The 21,452-nt window shown below is 46.0% G+C and overlaps 1 protein-coding gene across 1 annotated transcript in view; it reads right to left on the reverse strand.

Annotated features, from left to right (window-relative positions):
- The window catches only part of PDCD7 (programmed cell death 7), a 103,912-nt gene extending 82,844 nt beyond the window's left edge, over positions 1–21,068 (reverse strand). Inside the window, exon 1 of the mRNA XM_078683086.1 lies at positions 18,311–21,068. Within this exon, the coding sequence (XP_078539212.1) occupies positions 18,311–20,989 (2,679 nt within the window). The 5' untranslated portion in view covers positions 20,990–21,068. The remainder of the gene's footprint in view (positions 1–18,310) is intronic.
- Between the last annotated feature and the right edge of the window lie 384 nt (positions 21,069–21,452).

Genomic DNA, 21,452 nt, shown 5'->3' on the forward strand with positions numbered 1-21,452 from the left:
CAAGAGAACTATTCAACATTGTGCGCAATCAAACTACTTCCGCCCCCCCTGTCCCACTGGCCTCGACGACTAGATGTGAAGAAATAGCTCTCTTTTTTTCAGACAAAATTAAACTTATTGAGCAATCCTTCCGCTCTACTGTGCTCCCTCCCACCAATCCAAACATCTCTCTTAATATCTCACCCTCCACCATAACTCCCCCTACACCCACTACTGCCCATCAAAACTCTGATCTCCCTCACCCCCCCTTGCCCTCCAATTTCCTTGACTCCAATCATCCTAACTCTCTTACTAAAAATAATGCCACGTGGCTTAACTTCCAGCCAGTCACTGAAAGAGACGTCTGTAACATCATTTCCAAACTTAAGCCTTCCTCCCACACCAAAGACACCCTCCAAACTTGTTCAAAACCTCAAACACATCATCACCCCTTCCTGGACCTCTATTATCAACAGCTCCCTTGCCACCGGCTGTGTCCCCACTTCATTGCAACTAGGCCAAATCACCCCCATTATCAAAAACCCTTTGGCAGACCTAAATGACCTCAATAACCTTCGTCCCATCTCCAACCTTCCCCTTCTTTCTAAAGCCCTGGAAAAATGTGTCCTTCTCCAACTAGATAGACACATTGAACACTTCAACTTACTAGACCCCTTCCAATCTGGATTTAGGAAAGGATGCAGCACTGAAACCGCCATGCTAAACATTATTGACGACATCCACCACTCACTTGACAATGGTGAATCTAGCCTGCTGATCCTCCTTGATCTCTCTGCAGCGTTTGATACTGTTAACCACTATGCTCTACTAAATGTTCTTAGAGATCGATTCGGCCTGAATGGTACGACACACAATTGGTTTGTCTCATACCTACAACACCGTTCTCAACAAATCAAAATCCAAAATTGCCTATCTAATCCTACCTCCATCTCCTTAGGAGTTCCGCAAGGATCCATCCTCTCTCCCACTCTCTTTAACCTTTTCATGGAGCCCCTCACACTCATTCTTAAACAAGCCGGGATCAACTACCATCTCTATGCTGACGACACCCAACTCTATTATAAGATTAAAACTCATGCTGACATCCTTCAACTCAACAACACTCATCAAGATTCAATCCTGGTTCCACAGTAACCACCTCAAACTCAACCCTAAAAAAACTGAAATCATTCTTTTTTTCCCCTAAAAATAACCAGCTCCCCATTCTCTGACCTTAACGCCCTCAACTGCTCCTTATCTTTGTCCTCCTCAGTCAAATCACTAGGGATCTCCCTGGACAACCTCCTAACCCTCAAGGTACACATCAATAATTCTGCCAAAGGAGCCCTCTTCACTCTCCGCCACCTTAAGAAAATCAAGCCCTTCATCCCGATCGATGATTTCAAACTAGCAGTCCAATCCCTTGTTCTTTCTCGCATCGACTATGGCAATGCCATTCTCACTGGAATTCCCAAGATCCACCTAGCACCTCTTAAATCTGTGCTTAACCTTGCAGCTAGGCTTACCTCAGACTGCAAGCGATTCGACCACATATCCCCTGCCCTTAAAACCCTTAAATGGCTCCCCATTGAAGGTAGATCCATTTACAAAACGGCCTGCATTACACACAAAATTCTCCATCAGAATACACCGACCTACCTCGCTAGCAAACTCACTAAAGCCGGTTGCTCCCGTTCCTTGAGAAGTACTAACACCCTCCTTCTTATCCCCCCCCTTCTAAAAAAGAAAACCACCCAGTCTAGATCCTTTTCTGGCAACGCTCCTTGCATTTGGAATGCCCTTCCAACTGACCTTCGCTGCAACCCTTTCTTCTCTAGTTTCAAAATAGAACTCAAACTACATCTCCTCAATAAATACTGGGGACCCTAATCCATATCTGTTCTCTTCCTCTGGCTACATCTGTCCGACCCTAGATGCATTCGCCCTCCCTTGTTTTTAGCCTTACTCGCCCTTTCTCCTCGTCACTTCCCCCTCCCTGTTTACCACCTTCACTCCTCCTTGCTCCCCCCTTCCCTTATCCACCCTCAGCCTGCATCCCCTTCAACCCCCCCCCCCATCCATTTCTCTTCCTTACCAACCTAACGGACCACTAACCTTCCTATCCTGACCCTGCAATTTTCCGCTTTTTTTCAATTTGTGCCTTTTGATATTTTTGATTTATCACATCTTACACATTTTGTTGTGCTTATTTCCCATATTTATCTTTTTGAAATCTGTCAGGCGGAGACTTTTATGTTGTTTATATACATTGATGCTATGTATGTCCCCTGTCTTATTGACCTTTCTTGTCTCTAAAATGTAAAGCGCTCTGATGCCCCCGGGTCCAGCCAGCGCTATACAAAACCTCTAAAATAAATAAATAAATTAACTGATTATTGTTGCTTATTGGGATCAGTCATACTCTCAAGGAAAACTATTCCATATATTTACTCATGTTTCTTTTTGCAAGATTACATTAATAGGAGTAGGTTGTTGTCATCTTTCTGCGTGCTCACTACTTATATGAGGAATGAAAAAATAGGAGAAGCAGTAATGATTTTGAGATACGAGTAAGACAAAAGATAGAACAGACAATGTTACCGTTTGTTGAGCAGAGCTATTTGGCCTTGTTAATGTTATTTTATTGATGTTGTGAAGCAGCCTTGGCTGCTTTACAACATGGCTTAAAGTAAACAAAAACAAGCATTTGCAATGAAATAGGTCTCACATTTACGAGAATTGAGCTATTGGCACTGTAAATGACAATGCCTTTTATTAAGGTGTTGTTTTTAAAACAGAAAAATAAAAGGCATAGTAATTTACAATGCCAATAGCTTAAAACCTCGCAAATGCGAGACCTATTGCATTGCAAATGAGTTCGGGCCCATCCTATAAAATTTTGTATAAAATGTTGGGAGAGAGCATGTCCAGCCTGCAACAGCAGGCAGAACAAAGCTATTTGAGAAAATAGTGCCCAGAGGCCGTAATTAAAGCCTACAGAGTAACAACACACGTAACAGGTGGTATCGCCATGGGAGGTTACAAAATGAGACTAGGCTGTACAAAGGAGGGACTACTAAGCCTATTGACCAATCAACAGCCACAGTTTACAGTGGACAATGACACCAGGCAATCAAAAATAAGGGCGGAGCATCAAGTCCCTACCTGAATACAGCATGCCTCGCAGAGCAGCGCATACGCTGCCCAGGCTCGACCTAAAAAGTGCTATGAAGTGGTAAACGCTGGCTCCACCATAGATCTTTTTTTGTTTACTTTGAGCCATGTTGCAAAGCAGCCTGCGATGCTTTGCAACATCTTTAGGAGAACATTGACAAAGCCAATAGAACTCACATAGGTAAAACATATTGACTTTGCCAATGCTTGTTTATGGGAGGCCTCATTTAATAAATCAATCCATCAAGTATTTGTAAAGCGCACTACTTACCCGCTAGGATCTCAAGGCGCTGAGGGGTGGGTGGGAGCTGCTACTGTTCGAAGAGCCAGGTTTTGAGGAGTCTTCTGAAGGTCAGAAGGTCTTGGGTCTGCCATAGGCGGATGGGGAGGGTTCCACGTCTTGGCGGCGAGGTGGGAGAATGATCTGCCACTTGAACTGGGGGCCAGACTAACCTGCCACGCTTGCTCCCACCACCTTCGCTGGGGCCCTGACGCTGTGTGTCCTTCCCCGCCGCCGCTGCCAGGTACACCGCACGGCCGCTGTGGAGGAAGACTACAGCTCCCAGCGTGCTCAGGGGCCAGAACCGCCCACTTCCTGTCAGAGCGCGCCTGGAGGCGCTTAAACATCAGCTGCTCCCTCGGGGGAGTGGGGAACATCGCCACTTGAACTGGGGGCCAGACTAACCTGCCACGCTTGCTCCCACCACCTTCGCTGGGGCCCTGACGCTGTGTGTCCTTCCCCGCCGCTGCTGCCAGGTACACCGCACGGCCGTTGTGGGGGAAGACTACAGCTCCCAGCGTGCTCAGGGGCCAGAACCGCCCACTTCCTGTTGGAGCGCGCCCGGAGGTGCTTAAACATCAGCTGCTCCCTCGGGGGAGCGGGGAACATCGCCACTTGAACTGGGGGCCAGACTAACCTGCCACGCTTGCTCCCACCACCTTCGCTGGAGCCCTGACGCTGTGTGTCCTTCCCCGCCGCTGCTGCCAGGTACACCGCACGGCCGCTGTGGGGGAAGACTACAGATCCTAGCGTGCTCAGGGGCCAGAACCGCCCACTTCCTGTCGGAGCGCGCCCGGAGGCGCTTAAACATCAGCTGCTCCCTCCGCGTCGCGGACGCGCGCGGGTGGCGCCGGGCTGAGCCCGGGCCGTCTGTGGCCATCCGGGGCCGGTAGAGGCCGGGCCGGGCTACCCCCCTAACACCCACAATGGGCAAGAGGAAACAGGTATGTGTCAGGGACGATGATGGGTCGAAAGCAAAACATCCTAGAAAGTCCGAGTCCATCATCTCGTATTTAACTTCTGCTGTGGGGGTATTGACTAAAGAGATCGCAAATGCGGAGAAAGAGTTGGGTTTGAACACAGGTGAGAGTGATTCAGTCCCCCCCACAGACTACAGCAGGGTGATACCGTTGGAGCCAAATATCGTGATCACCAATCAGAAAGTGAACCCAACTACCAACGCATCACCTACCCCACATGAGGCTTTACATCAGCCACTGTCCACAACGCCTGCTGTTCTTCCATATAACCAGCATAGGAAGCGTATGTCGATAAGAACAAAGGGCAGGAAGAAAAAAGACTTGGCTCAGACTACTCGAACAGACCATCAACTTAAGGTTCTAATTGGGAACATAATAAAGGACCGATTTATCTCACACTTAGAACCAGCACTTGTGTCCATTGCTAAGGACATTGTGGACACTTTAAACATCTGCGTAAGGGGCTTTTGTCCAAATGTGAGAAAATTGATGAGCTGTTGACACAACATAGGGGGCCAAAGGGGGACCTGAGTGAGCAAACAGTTTCAACTGACTATCTCCCTACAGCTGATACCAGGAACATCAACCCTATCCCTTACAGATCGCATGGATCGGCAGGGATTGTAGATATAGCAGGGCAGCAAACCACAAGAGAAATGCCAGGGAACCCTATGCTTGAACCCAATGTCAGGGGCAGCCAGGTATATGACAGCTGCAGGCGCATTCGCCATCATGGTAACACCCTGGAGCTGCCGCCGGACGCAGCTCCGCTAGTGGTCGTCTTTACCGGGGTGCCTCTGGCTAGAGGAGGCCCCAGCAAAACAACCGCTGATCTGATGAACCAGGCTAGACAGTTGGGCGTACAGTTCAGCACGGGGGGAACAGATGCCGCAAGTACGGTTATAATGGCAAGGAGGGTTTGTTGGGTTGGACATCGCCCCAAGAACATTCCAGGTGGTGAATTTTAACAACAAGAATAGTGCTGAAATATTATTTTGGGATGGTTCTGACCTTGACAACAAAGGTATTAGACCACTCCCCTTGGGATTCTTTTACCCCCCAACTAGGACCTATAGATACCCACAGCTATCTATCCGGCCCCATACCCACCCTAATGACAAATGCACTTCATCATACCAGGCCAGGATGAGCGCACAGATGGGATCTGCCCAGGGTCCTGCACGGGGAGGGGATACTGTGCCCTTAATTATACAAGCAGCATCCCCGGTGCACCTCCAATCCAGGGGAAGGGTAGAGCTTTGTAATCGATTTTCGCCCCTGTCCCAGATGGAGTCTAACGATTGACTGGGTCCTGAAATTTCTGGATTGGGGCCTGGTATAGACGGTATATCCAATATAGTGAGTAAGCGGACAGTCCCATGCAAAATTTTAAGCTGGAATGTGGCAGGTATTAGACCCAAAAACACTGACCCCATCTGGTTGCAATTTATAAAACAATTTGACATCCTGGCCTTCCAGGAAACCTGGGATCCAGATTCTAATTTTATTTTGGATGGCTACCATAGCTTCACTACTCCGGCGGCTCGGGGGTCTGCGGGGAGGCCCAAGGGGGGGTTTACTCTTCCTTATTTCCCTAAACCTTGCTGGTACTTTCAGGAAACTTAATGGGGAGTCAGACAATTTCCTCATTTTAGAATGGTCTGTTTCTAATAAGTACTATCTTTTGATTAACTTGTATAATGCTATGAATGGCTCCGTACAAAAGGAGCACTTTGGTGCATTAGAGCAATTTTTGTCAGTCTATAAACTTAATAATTTGTTTGTGCCAGAGATGTTTTTAATGGGAGATTTTAACATACACCCTTGCTTGTGGGATTGTTATGGTGACGAATTTGATGGACAGATGAATGGGAGGGTACCACATTTTGAACATGGTAAACATGGCGGGGCTCTGGAGGAACTGCTTTCCAATTTAAATCTATTTGAACCAGGCAAGGAAAGCGGTAGCGAGACTGTCCCCACCTTCACAGGTCGAGGAGCTAACTCTGTGATTGACTATATTTTCTTATCCCCCCTAGTTCTGACTAAGACCATGGACTATAGAGTGGTGACGTCAACTTTCAGTGAACACAATCCCCTTGTATTGGAAGTTGATCTAGGGGTTATCGGCGCCACCACTGATCAAGGAAGGGAGGCAGTGAGGGATTTATCCACAAAAGACCAAGGCAGACGCCTAAAGTGGGATGCCATAATTCCGGAAACGTTTTTCAAGGACCTGGTAGCCAAGGTAGAAACCAATATTGGTATCTGCCTGGACGATTGTGATGTAGGAGTAGGAACTATAACTTCCTTTACAGTAATCTGCAAACAAATTGCAGAAAACCTACATAAGGGGAGTGTGCCACATTCCAGGAAGGCCCAGAAATGGTTCGATTCCTCATGTACAAAGGCCCATGAGGCGCTTCTTAATGTCCTTAAGAGGTCCCCGAGAGACAGGGCCCTATTATCCTCTCTCTGCAAGGAGTATAAACAAGCAATTACCAGGCGGAAAAATAAAATTAAGGAGGAGGCCTGGGACAATCTGCAGTCTACGGACGTACTGAGGGACAGCAGAAAGTTTTGGGCCACGATAAATCAGCCATTCTTCTCAGAAAGCGATAATCTAGACACGGAATGTGTAATTCCTGACGACATCTGGCTTCAGCATTTTAAGGGCATTTATGGCGATAAGGAACATCAGGAGCCAACTTTAGGAAGAGTGACCATGGGCTGCCCCACAAACCCTGTTAAATTTGAGCTGGCTGAGGTAGAAAGGGCTATTCGAGACACATCTAAAAACAAGGCCCCAGGACCCAATGGGGTCCCTGCTGACCTCTACATCATGTATCCTAATTTTTGGGCGAAGATCCTAACCAATGTGTTCAACGCTGCAACCCTGGTGGGTTTTCCTACCTCGTGGCCATCTTCTATTATCGTGCCTATCTTCAACAAGCATTGGCATAGCCAATAGGTCTCGCCTTTGGGACCTTACAAGTGTTTAGCCATGCAACAGTTGTTGTTTCACCAAGGATATTGTGCTGGATAAACAAACACTTATAAGGTCCCAAAGGCGAGACCTATTGGCTATGCCAATGCTTGGTGCTCCTGAAGGGATGGTAATGTTCGGGCAGAGTGAGTGACATGGGCAGAATAAGGCTGGGACAGACTCAGTCACTTGTGAGACAGTCTCATACTTCTGGGGAACCCAACGGGGTGAAGCAGCCAGCCTCAGAGGCCGTATGCTGATATCTTTGCTAGCACAGTCAAGCGTCTGCCTGATGTCATTGGTAGACAGACTAGTGCCAGATAGGCTCGGTTGGGGGGGGGGGGACACTCACACCCTAGTACAATAACAGCACCATTTAATTAAATACTTATAGGGAAGGCAGTAGGCGCAAAGACAGGAGAAGTTCACTACGGACAAAGGAGTGGAAGGAAGAAGGAAAAGAGAGAGTCTGTTTGTGAAATCCCTCGCCAGCCCAAACACACAAGCACTATCTTTGGATCTTTTATTGCTGTCTGTCTGCTGAGGGCGGAGGGGCCAATGCAGGCAAGCTTAGTGTGATGTTTTGGAGTGAAAAGCTCTAGCATTGCGGAGGGGCGGGGGGCGGGGGAAGCTCTGGCATTGTGGAGGAGAATATCATCTGGAAGTTAAAGTAAATAGATTAATTTTAGTCAGTCACGACATTTTAGAACTGGAGAAAGTCGTGTTACAGATATTAATACAATTGAAGAAAGCTGTGTTACAAAATTAATAGCCTCTAATGCGCGCAAGATGACTAGAATGTGCAAACAGCTTGAATTATAGAGAACTGTTTATTTTATCAGCTGTTGCAATCTGCATACTTTAAAAATAAACTGAGCGCGAAGGAGCAGAGACAACGTGAAAGTGTTTACAAAAGAGTTTGAAGATTACAAGAAAAGTGATGAAGTGTTGGCATAAATTACTAAAGCAATATTCATTTGTGAAAAGATCAAAACAATGCATCTACGGTGGAATTGATGTCTCATATGGAAGTAAACAGTCAGCCTGATTGTTTTGCGAAAGATTACATGAGCAGCGCGTAGCTAATTACTGTTCTGCCGGCTGTTCAAAAGTAAACAATGCGCGATGCTTCTGAAGGGCCGATAGGGCTGGGACAGAGTTGGTCATTCGTGAGACAGGTTGATTCTTCAAATGAGCCGGTAATATTGGGGCAGAGTCAGTGACTTGGGCAAGAGGGTGTTTCTAAAGGGCTGGTAGGGCTGGGACAGAGTCGGTAACTCGTGTGACAATTTGGTGCTCCTGAAGGGCTGGTAATATTCGGGCAGAGTGAGTGACATGGGCATAATAAGGCTGGGACAGACTCAGTCACTTGTGAGACAGTCTGATACTTCTGAGGAACCCAACGGGGTGAAGCAGCCAGCCTCAGAGGCCGTATGCTGACATCTTTGCTAGCACAGTTAAAGGCAGAGGAAACTGACGACATAGTATGGGGAGCAGCAGCCTTTGATGTGCCGGCCGTCCATGCAGTGAATAATTATGGGAGGAGAAATGCCGGCCTGAGGCCGAGCGCAAAGCAACAGATGGCATTTCTCCTCCCCTAATTATTCACTGCATGGCCGGCCGGCACATCAAAGGCTGCTGCCCCCCATGCGGCTCGGGCACGTCCACGCTGGAAAATAGTCAGAAGGAAATAGGAGATGACGATATGAGCAATCGGCTTTATAAAGAGTTATCTTTTGTTTTGAGTTATTTATACATTTTTAAAGAAATTTAGTATTTCTGTATTGGTTCTTAATGCAGCGAGGCTCATTTATAAACCCCACGTGATAAGGCAACACCGACCCTTGAAGAAGTAAGCTTGTCAAGGGCGGGGAGAGGATAATGGGGGCTCGGCACAGTTAATTTGCTGATGAGGGACACTGGCCGAAAGATTGGAATCCTAATGGAGGCCAGACACAGGTTGACTGCTGTTACGGGATAACGACAGAATGAGTAAAGTTTGGGTGAATTACTCTCGTAACTGGGGAGTAAGGCATGACTAGTATGAATGAAGCCACAATTCAGTGCACATAGATGAACAAGCATTCCAATATTTATTTTATTTGGTTCTCAGCTTTCTGTGAAAGAGAATCCGACGTTAATTGGAGTGGGCTGGTTTGGAAACAAGGGCAGGGGACAGCAAGCAACGGCAGGGACAGAAGGAACCGAAGGAGGGTGGCTGTTAGGTGAAGCAACACGGGGGGATAACAAAACATCGGGGGCAGGCGAAGCAACACCCATTTTGTATTATTACTATGGCGGAATTGCTTGTTGTTCTTTTCTGTACCTTGCACGCTTAGCCCGCAATGCACATTTCTCCCAGGAGTGTGTATCTGTTAGTGCACACACTCTAAATGCGGCAGCGTGGAATGAGATTCTTATGTGGGGGGGAAAAACATCTGGGAAGTGACTAAAGAGGCTGTGCAGTGCAGGGAAGTATCCTCAACGCGAACGTTCTGACAACATACTATTACAATCAGCGACGGAAGGGAACCTGCACAATGATCCAAAATAAGCATTAAGTGCTTGAAAGTCTTTGGGGCGAGATTGCGCTAGAACGGTCCGCAAAATGAAGTTGTAAACCCAGTGGGAGCTTTGGTTGAAACAGAAACCGAATGGGAAAGTGCTTGAAAGTCTTTGGGGCGAGCTTGCGCTAGAACGGTCCGCAAAATGAAGTTGTAAACCCAGTGGGAGCTTTGGTTGAAACAGAAACCGAATGGGAAAGTAAATGAGGAGGAAACAGATTGCCAGAGATGGCCAACAAAAAGTAGTACAGGAAAACTCCCTTTCAAGTAAAAGCAGCAGCGCAGGAAAGACGGCAGCAATGACAGGAGGGGAGGGGGGTGCAAGCAGGGAGGCAACAGATGGCTAACCAAAACAAGTACGCAAATATTTCATCAAGCCTGAGAAAATGTGAGGAGAGGTAGGCAAACACAACCAAGGGAGCCCGAGAGCGGGGGAGGAGAGCGAGCAGGCCAGCAAAAAAGTGATGTGATTAATTAGGGGAGGAGAACTTTGCAGAGGCCGGCCGAGCGCACGCTGGGAAAGCGTGTGGGAGGGCAGCTGATGCCTTTGATGTGGGGAGGGAAATGCGCGTGCTTGTGTGGTCAAGTGACTGACTCTGACTCACATGCACTCGAAGAAAACGCCACGGAGAAAAGCGGTGGTTTGACTATCCGATCAAGCACTATAATTCTCCCCCATTTCCCATTGCTTCGCAATGGAAAAGGACGAGACCTAAAAAGGGGAGTAGAGGGGACCCCGCCTGCTATAGGCCAATCTCCCTGCTGGACTCTGCAGTTAAGATCATGGGCAGAGTCATCCTTCAGAAACTGGGAGATTGGATGGATGGTAGAGAGGTACTTTCGAACCTCCAGTATGGTTTTAGGAAACATAGCAGTACCATGGATCAGTGCCTAAACCTACACCTTTTGATTAATAAGTACACAATAGCAAAAGAGGGCTTTTTATATCTCGGGTTCATGGATTTATCATCAGCCTTCGATCTGGTGAACCGATCAAAACTATGGGGCGTTTTGTTAGAAATGGGCATAGATGCACCCCTGGTTCACTTTCTTAGCGATCTCCACCAGGACCTAGCGGCAGTTATTAGGGTCACGCAGGACGGTAGATGCACTGGCAAACTCAGCTCCAGGCGGGGGGTCAGACAAGGTTGTATCCTGGCCCCTCTACTTTTCACGATCTATATTAATGGCCTGGAAAAATCGTTAGCTGGGGTCAGTGCAGACATTCCGCATGCAGGGGGATCTGGTATCCCGGTCCTCCTGTATGCGGATGATGCCGTACTCATCGCCCGCACAGGCCTGGGTTTACAGAGGCTGCTGGATAACTTTGGCACATTCATGGAGTCCCTAGATCTAAAAGGACTCCATGAACGCCTCCGCACACCTGATCCTCGACATCCACCGCCGCAGCCACATCACACCCCACCTAAGAGACCTGCACTGGCTCCCGGTTAGCAAGAGGATAACCTTCAAGCTCCGCACCCACGCACACAAAGGCCACCAGGAGTCATCCCAGGCCGAGGGCGTGGATTCGAGGATGAGGACCTCCGTCTTGTCCGAGTTCAGCTTCAGTCGGCTGTTTCTCATCCATTCGGCGATGGCTTAATTCCTTCATGGAGGTTGGTTTTGGCGGTGAGGGGGTCTTTGGTGAAGGAGAGGATCAGCTGGGTGTCATCGGCATAGGAGATGATGTTGAGGTTGTGCAGTCGGGCGACGTGGGCGAGCTGTGCCATGTAGATGTTGAACAGCGTTGTGCTGAGGGATGAGCCCTGGGGTACGCCGCAGATGATCTCAGTGGCTTCGGAGCTGAAGCGGAGGGTGGGGTAGGTGGACGCTCTGTGTTGTGCCGGAGAGGAAGGAGGTTTTTCAGTCCAGGGCCTTCCCTTGGATCCCAGGGTCGTGGAGGCGTGTTCGTAGTATGCAGTGGCAGACCGTGTCGAAGGCGGCTGACCGGTCTAGGAGGATGAGGGCTGTGGTTTATCCGTGGTCTAGCAGGGTCTTGATTTCGTCGGTGGCGGCGATGAGGGCAGTTTCAGTGCTGTGGTTGCTGCGGGACACGGACTGGGACGGGTCCAGGGTGCTGTTTTCCTCGAGGAATCTAGTCAGTTGTTTGTTTACGGCCTTCTCATTGACCTTCGCTGGGAATGGGAGCAGGGAGATAGGTCATAAGTGTTTGATGCATGCCAAGTCTACGACCTTCAACTGGTGCAGATTTATGACTTTTAAGAATTCACATAAGGTTACCAAAGAATGCCTGGACACTATATTTCTGGTAAACTAATGATTATTAAATTTGGTACTGTGGAAATGTGAAGAGCAAATGCAAATCACTTGTTAAAACGTTTTTATCCATGGGAAAATATTTTTCAGCATGCAGAAACTCCTTTCCCTCCACTCTACATTTTTTTAAGGGGGAGGGGCTCTCCCACTCTGGAAAATGCTTTCAGCCTATCCTTGTCAAGAGTACACTTTCAAAATTTTCAAGAGCTGGAAAGGGGTTGGTGAGATAAGTACTTTGTGGGTGTACAAAAACTCATGGGGCATTACAGTCCTGGGAATTCTACTTCCAGTCCACATGTGCTTTCACCAACATCTGCATGCCATTAAATCCATTTAACAGCTCAAAACCAACTTCTGCACAGGTAACCCAAACTTAAATGAGTAAACAGGTTTACGAATCAGGATGATAACATTTTGACTTTGGCAAGACCTTGCAGAGTTCATCTAGTTGTGAAACGTAAACCAGTCATTGATCTAGCGCTTGGTATATGCTCACAATGATGGCAAAGAAGGGAAGTAAGGCACAATGAGATGAAATTATTTGCTTAATAATTACACAATGTGGTCAAGTGAAGGAGGAAAGACTATGAGCGATCTCGCTGATCCTTAGTTAGCAACCCTAGGCACTGGGTGCAAATGAAATCTGACTTCATTTACATAAACTATTTGGGAAATCAACATAATGTGATGAAAAAAACTGCCCTAATGGAGACCGTTTATAAGCAGAGCCTGACAAAATTCAAAAGATATGACATAACTAGAACTCTGGTATGTTCTGAATCAGGTAGAAATGTGGCATAACCCGTAAACCTGCTAAAATTCAAACTGACATATAAACCCTGAGATAATCAAAGAGGGATATTCTCACAGTTAGGATATAAGGAGAATGCTGCCATAGTACGTCACCTCACTGCGTGGCACTAAATGAGACCAGTGAATTTCTATACAGGGCACATAGATTTCTGAAGCATCCTGTCTCTTTGGCAAATAGCGATTTTACAGAATTCACATCCTTGTCATTACAAGCAAAACATAAGAAGAGTGGCCAAAGCGTATTGAGGAACACTCCGAATTGTTACAACAGAAAACCTTGGACACAACCTCAAAAAATACACATATTTGCGGTTTCATCATGTTAGTGTGAAAACAATAGATAACTTATCTAAATAGGAGAGGCTCTCAAGAATTCCAGTGGAACAACAGATCACAGTTCAAAAACAAGCACTGGCGTTGCCAATAGGTCTCGCAGTATGAAAGTTTGAGCTATTGGTTTTCTAAATGACATTTTTTTTTTTGTTTTGTGATTTACAATGCCCATACTTTTAACTTTTCCCCATTCGGAAAGTTTGAGCGATTCGTATTGTATTGTATTGTATTGTAAATGACACTTTTTTAATTTATGTGTTGGTTTTGAAAATAGCAAAATTATTAGCTTTGTCAGTTACAATGTCAATAGTTTTAACTTTTCGCAAATGTGACACCTATTGTATTGTAAATGAGATGATCTTATTTCAATAACATTTAAATTTGTGTCTGCAATTACAATGTGATACAACCTATGTCCATCTAATTCTTTCAAAATGCCATGTGCCTCAAATATAAAAGACATGCACTGTTTATTCAGCACGTTTTATGTTTTTTTTTGTCCCAGTGAACACTCCGAACTCTATCATTGGCTATTTAGTCACACAAAAAAACGAGCATGCATTCCATCTAGACATTATTGACACTATGCAGCTCTGGGGCCTAGCATTTGGGCTTAAACAGCCTCTGAAAACTGAATCCAAGGGACTGTTTCGTTTGGCAGGAGGGAAATATAGCGCCAGCTATGGGATTTATTACGCTGGCATTAACTTAGCCTAACAAGTCACTTGTGTAACATTAATATTTAAATGAGCCTGTGTTAAAGTTTACACCAGGGGATCCCCGCTTCAAAAGGCTCAATCGAGTATTACAGGCCATTGATTTGCTGGCACTGCAAGGACCAGCGAGCAGACCCCACTGCAACACACTGGGAAGAGAACTGAAAACAAATATCTGAACAGCGCACGATCAAGGCAGAGGCGTCGCGGCTGTTCGCTCAGAAGCAAACTGCGTTTTTAAAGGAGATTATGAATTTGGCAGCGTTCAGCCCTTCAAATCCTATAAGTAATTTTGACTACATCTATTGCCGTTTTTGCGGCTTTCTGCAGCCTTTGTAGTCCGGGAGTTAAACGCGTGTTTACTGCACACATTTATTATAGCAATATTCCACTTGGTAACAATACTTTTAAACCGTCTTAATATCAGGTAAACCACAGAACCAAATAAAGAATAAAAATAACGTGTGTGCTGTTGTTCAGTGGGTGTGCCGGTTTCTACTTAACCAAGCATTGAGTAGCCGGCTCCAGTGAAGGCACTCATTAGCCGGGAGCGCCTTCGGTTTCACTCGGTGTCAGACACATGTCACCCCTTGAATGGGCTGTTGTGGTGCACAAGATATGGAGCCGATCGATACGTGTTCAAACTTGATTTAAAAACAAGCTAAAACCGGGAAAGCAAGAAAAAATAAAGCAGAGGGGACAAGGAAAGCCGTAGGGGGGAGGGGGAGGGGGGGGGGTCGGGAATGCGAACGAGGGGAGAAGTGTGGCAGGCAGATGGCTGCGCGGAGGGAAGCCGGATGGGGGCGGGAGAGCCTGGTGGGGGGGGCGGGAAGGTATAGAATGACGAGCAACGTGATGAGAAAGGGAGGGGGAAAACAAGAAAACAATGGGAATCGAAAACTAGAAACGAAAGAAAAAATGACAAGCTAAAACCGGGAAAGCAAGAAAAAACAAGGAGAAACACGAGAGACGGCCTGCGGCCGTCAAAGTGAAAGTACGAGGAGAAATGCGACACGGCGGGCAGGGGAGGGGGCGGAGCGGGGAGAGCGGCATGAGGGTGTGAAGCAGCAGGGGCCTGAGACGAGGCCGCCTTGCCTTTGATGTGGTAATGCGAGGCAAGCGGCTGGTGGCATTGTGCACGCGCTTTCACGTGCACTGGAAGAAATCGCCTGGGAATCGCCTGATCTCGGTAAGCTCTGTTTAAGCCACAATATATCGAGCTCCCGCTCAATGCGCATGGAGATAGGTCGCTCGACCTAACAAACTACCAACCCCTAAACAATGACAGGATACCCAGACCAACTCAAATGTATAAATCTATTATTAAACCCACCTATGCAACACACTGTACCTTTCCAGGATGCTTGTCTGAAATGTAAGTCAATCAACTCTATAACTGTCAAACCCACACCTGAGAGATTACATATTTGATAACATCTGACAATTTAGATATACTATTTATTAGTGAAACCTGATTCTCCACCATCGTCCCACCTTCATTTGAAATCCTAGTAACACATGAAATTTAGTTATGGACTCTCAATTCTTTGAACGTATATAGGAAAATCCAAAAACAATTAAAAACCATAACACAGTTTCGAATAAAACATTTCCCACACCAAAACATACTACACTGCTGGACCACATCAAGGTACTCCTCAACTCTTCATAAGAGATTTCAATATCTCATTAGGCATCTGCAAAACCCCACTTTCATCAAAACTAAAATAAATTGATTCGCTGCATGATTTTGCTCAACTTGATTTTGCTCAACTTACCTCTCAACAGGCACACAACAAAGGAAAGAAACAGAATCTAAATCTACCTCCAAAACTGTATTAGCCTAAAAAAAAATTAAAAAATGCCAAACGTGGCAGGACAAAAGGAACACAATACTATTCTACACATTTTATGCTGAGCTTCATATACAAGCTAATCAAAAATTACAATAATTAGAAGACAAGTAAAAGACATCTCAGTTCCTCGACTATCTGAAACTCTTGGCGCAATCACAAGAGAAATGTAAATGCCTCAATCCATTGAAAGTATATCCAACATCTATATTGTGACCACCCTAAACACGGTCAACAAACCTGTTCTACTAGCATAGAATTCAAAGAGAACCCACCAAACTAAGCAACAGCAAAAAACAAAAACATTTGAACAAACTTCAATTTCCCCATAGGAGCAGAGAAACATCCATAGAGACCTAATTTTCCTTGCAAAAGACAACTGCCTTAAAAATCATATCAATGAAGCTTTGAACCTTCCAAAACATTGAAATTTAATTTAGAAACCGAACATCCCAAGCTTGACTCTTATTGCAACAAATAGCGCCATCTCCTTATCTGATAACATACTAGAAGTATACAGGAGCTTAAACAAACACAGCCAATCAGCAATTCAGCCAAATATACCATAAAACAACACTTACATGGTCTTCTATTCAACTGCATGAATGCAGTCATTATTGGCCCCGCCAACCCTCCATCATATTCAGACAACCCTATCTCAGCAAAACTGATAAACCCTTGTGCCCAGGACACAGCATCCTTAATCCTCACATGTCATCAGGTCCTCCTCCATCTTCACAAAATGTGGCCATATCACACCTTTAAATGGAGAGAAAAACCTAACTCTAGTTAATAGAGAATTCCAGAACCCAAGACCAGGTATTCAAACTTTCCTTTACTAGGAAATTCACAGAAAAGGTAGCCTCAATGTAACTTCTAGCACTTAAATCCAAGGATGATCCCCTTCAGTCTTTCCAATCTAGATTTAAGTACATAGATGTATTCAGATCAGGCATACTGCTTCTAAAATGTTAAGTACTACAAGGATAAATCATTGTTCCCTCTCTTTGCAATATCTGCATCTAACAGTATAGTCTGATGCTCCGCAAAAGAAATGTTTGGTAGCCAATCAATGTGCATAGGGTAGTAAATTTGATCAAATATTGCAATCCAGCAAACTTAACATTCTCGAAAACACAAATTGGATGAGTGCACACTCCCTGAAACAGTTTCCGGCCAAATATAATTTCTTCTTCTCTATTTTGAAGAATCATGACCTCCAGTCCCAAAAAATGACTTGTAAAAGTCTCACATCTAGACATTTCACTCATCATGACCTGCCTTTTTTTACTTACTCACTGGCTTTATTTTTTAACAAAAAATAGCTATGGTGCCTCACGTTTTCAAACGTATAAAACAAATGCCTCCTTCCAACTACTTCTACTCAGAAAATTCAAATCGACTCTTCCACCCTCAGACTTCAGAGTGGCTTTACAAGCCCTGGTATTCATTACTAAATTGTGGCAATTCAATTTTAGCCAGGCTCCACAAATCTGCCCTCCTTCCTCTTCCGGCCATTCTCTGCACAGAAATAAGCCTTTACGGTGCTAAGAAATTGGACATCATTCCTTACCTTCTGACAGACCTACAGTGGCTTCACTTTCAAGCTAAATACAGTTTCAAACTGGCTAGTGCCACACAAGGTTTTGCATCGCAGCCACCCCAGCTACCTGAAAAGCAAACTCTGCACCACTGAAGAAGAAAGACAGTAGAAGTAAATTACGCCTCCTACTTGATATCCAGAAAGTAAAAAACTTCTAAACAGGCCTTCTCCTGCCAAGCATCAAGATTCTGGAACACTTAACAAAGCAATCTCGCACTCAGCGCATACTTGCGGTGTTTCCAGAAGGACCCCTGCTAAACCAATAACCTAATAGTGCACCCCAGTTTGTTGCACTGCCTTATAAATTGGTAAAGGTCTATTGCCCATGTCACTAGGTTACCACCAACAAACATCACTAATAAATATATATATATTTTTTTATATACATCACTTCAATTCACTTATTTTGAAGCTCTATTGATATGTTGTGACACTGAAAATATCCTGCGTCTAGTTTGTTTTCAAGTTTACTAGAGTGGTTTACTGTAAGCCCACAAAGTTGTAACCGGGATCTAAAACTGACTGCATATTACTGGTAGTATGGTTTGTTTTCGTTAGAGGGAATTATGCATCATTAAACAACAACAAGCTTATGAGGAAAAGTACACATAAGTGATCTGCGAACCCCATTCTGGCAACTACTGCTGAAAGCTTTGTTCGGTGTGTACATCTTCAAAGCACATTTCGGAGTGAACAAACAAAGTGACCCCTAATTATATTTTAAATGCCGCTAAGACAGAAGTACATACCCTTTTCTTCTCGTGCACCTCCTGAATACACTTCATTCTCCACTTATCAATCTTAGCCTCCCTTTCAGCTGCCCTCGCGGCTTCCTCTTTTTTAACCGGCGTCTCTTGTTTCTCTCTTTGTTTACGACGTCTTTTCTTCCGAATCTTCTCCAATTTTTTTTTCACCCCTTCAATATATCCGGGACGATTAAGAGCTTTCATTTTGTCCTGCAGTTCCTTGTGGATGTTAGCTGCTTGTAGGTAAACCTCAGACCAAACTTGTTCGTTCTCTGCGTTTTCTTGTAACAACTGGCAGACTGTCCTGAGTTCCCACACCAACTTTTGGCAGCCAAGTACAAGGTCATGGGCCTCAGCTATGGACGGCGTCCCTGCAGATTTTGTCTGGTGTAGGTGATTCTGCCTTCTGTTTGCCAAAAACCTTGAGATCCATATCTCATCTTGCTTCCGCTGAATAGATTCATCGTCCTGCTGACTTTCAAACCCACTATTAACCACTTTGGTACAAACAAGAGGAGAACCAAGGTTCTGAAAATGCTCAGCATTTGGAGGCCACTGCCTTGGGGCCATGCATGGTGGAAATGGATGTTCAGCTTGCACTTCTGGCCTGCCTGGTTCAGGCAAGCGATTGATAAATTGCAAGGGTGGCATTCCCGGATGGGAAAACCGATGGTCATCTTGTGCTGGGGATTTGTTAGCATATGGAAGTTGATAATTTCCTTGAACAGACTGCAACTCGGGAGTGAGAGATGGAGGGACATATTTTATGGGAATGCTGTCTGAATAGGGAAATTGCTGGCTGTTTTGAAGAGGAGGTCTGTCTGAATGAGCGAACTGCTGGTTCGTCTGCACCACTGACTTCTCCTGGTGAGGCATCGAGCTGTAGCTCTGAATTGATGCCTTCTCTGCATTAGCTGTGGGATGACCACTTTGTGCCAATGAACCTTCATTTTGCACAGGTATCCTCTGAGGCGCAGACAAGGTGATAGATTGCCTTTGTGCAGTATCCTGTACCATTAACTGGGGAATATTCTGCATTTGTAGCTTATCTGACGGAGGCAAGTGAATGTTACCGTCAATTTGTGCACTATTTGGCTTAGGAAATTGAGTTATTGCCTGCATTTGTGATTCGTTTGAATATTTAAAAGAATTACTAGCTTGTACTGGTAATCTACTACCTTCTGTAAACAGCTGGTCTGGCTGATTAAGGTGCGCAGGATGGCCTTGGAATGGCACCCTACCTATATGCGTAAATGAAGATGGATCCTTTCTTGGAACACTGTTTGAATGGGTGTATGAAGTGTGACCTGGTACATTAGCCCGATCTGGATTGGGTAGTGGACAGTTACCCTGACTCTGAATGACAGGCGGCAGCCAGGACGGAGAACTGTCATGCATTTGCACCCTAACTGACTGCAACGATGGTGGATAACTAATCCGTGGTGCACTTACTTGTTGAGAGACCAGAGGTTCACCCCCCAGTGGCACAGCTGGGCCAGTACTACCGGTTCTTTCAGAACCTTGTTGATGGACTGGATCTGAGCTAACAAGACACTGAGCCGCTGGGGAGGTAGATGGGAGTGCAGCACTATACGGAGGCCTCTCTGAAAAGTTTAAACCCTGAAACATTGTATGGGAAACTGCTCCTTTTGGATCTGAATCCATTCGTGTGTTCTGTAACGCTGATCCACTACGGTGTAAGTCTTCAGGTGGGTTTCCCAAAGACCTACCAGTAGGGAATGTAGGCACCCTGTTGTCCAGGGACACGTTGGTATTGAACGTTTGCTGAACATAAGGAGCCAAACCAGACGAGTCTTTGGTGTGCAATGGTGGGTGTAACTCGGAGCGTTGTGTCTGCTCGTATGGACCTCCAAGGCGCTGGATCTGCTGAAAAGTAGGCTGCTTGAGATCTGTGGGTCTCAGGAACTCCTGTTTTGGACACGGCTGGCCTGACCGGCCCTCAAATGTAGTGTCACTCCGATGTTCTTTTATAAAAGCCCCACTCCGAAAATGGTTGGTGGGTTCAGGGGACTGCGACTGAAAAGAGGACGACGAAGACTGCTGCCTGGGTAAGGGCGTCTCTTTATATCGATGCTGAAAGCTCGGGTCTTGCAGCTGCTGCTCAGAAGAGGACCCCGCATCCTGCTGACAATGGGGCCTCAAAAACTGGCCATGATAAGTAGGCATCCGAGGCTGCGCAAGGGAAGGGCACTGGGGCTGCGCTTGCTGAAAGGTAGATCCCCATGGCTGTCGGTGCTGATGGGGTCCTGGTTGATCGTGGGACTGCTGAAAGGGCGAACCATGCGTTTGTTGTTGCTGTAAAGAGTACCTCGGATCCTTGGATACCGCTTGAAACTGCTGATGGGAAGTGCCATGTGGCAGACTTTTCTGAAAGGAAGACACCTGGGGCTGAAATTGCTGAAAAACACCAGCTTCAGCCTGCTGATATTGTGGCCCTTTGGTTTGAGACTGTTGAAAGCAAGGCGTCTGAGATTGAGGCGTGGGACCGGGGTGTGGTAGACCCTGCTGAGCCGGTGCACTGTAGAGGTGCGGTGGTTGATAAGGTCCACGAGGCTGGGTTGGTTGAGAGTGATGACCAAGGACCTGGGAGTGGTAGTTGGGCTCCTGGGCTTGGTAAATCGGCCACTGCTCTCTCCCCCCAGGAGGCGGGGGCCTCTCCATAGCGTATGAAACCCTGTATGCTCAATGCTCATCTATCTGCCATCACGAGCAGCGCAGTCTCCCTAGGATCCCATAGAATGAGAAACAGGAAGGACTGGAACAACTTCCGTCATGACATCGAAACGTGGCGGCCATCTTGGAACGGGTTCCTTCGAATATACATATTTCAAGCAATCTACGGGAGTCAAACCTTTTCGTTATGAATTTATAAATTGTTCAGCTGAATCAGACCATTTTTGTGCTCGAATGTATTTTTTATTTACATGCTTCAGTTCGTAGCTGTTGCTTCAAACTCATGTGAAGTGCAACTGATTCAACAGTGCCGCTATATGCTGATTATTTTACCTGACAAACAATCTTGGACTGCGTGATGCCTATGTTTTTATAGCGACAATTAACGCATGTTGGGCACGTAAATCTATTTATTGCGTTTTTAGGTCTCGCCTACGATGTTTGGGGAGAT

Source organism: Lissotriton helveticus, chromosome 3_1 (assembly GCF_964261635.1).
Source record: "Lissotriton helveticus chromosome 3_1, aLisHel1.1, whole genome shotgun sequence".
Taxonomy (NCBI): Eukaryota; Metazoa; Chordata; class Amphibia; order Caudata; family Salamandridae; genus Lissotriton; species Lissotriton helveticus.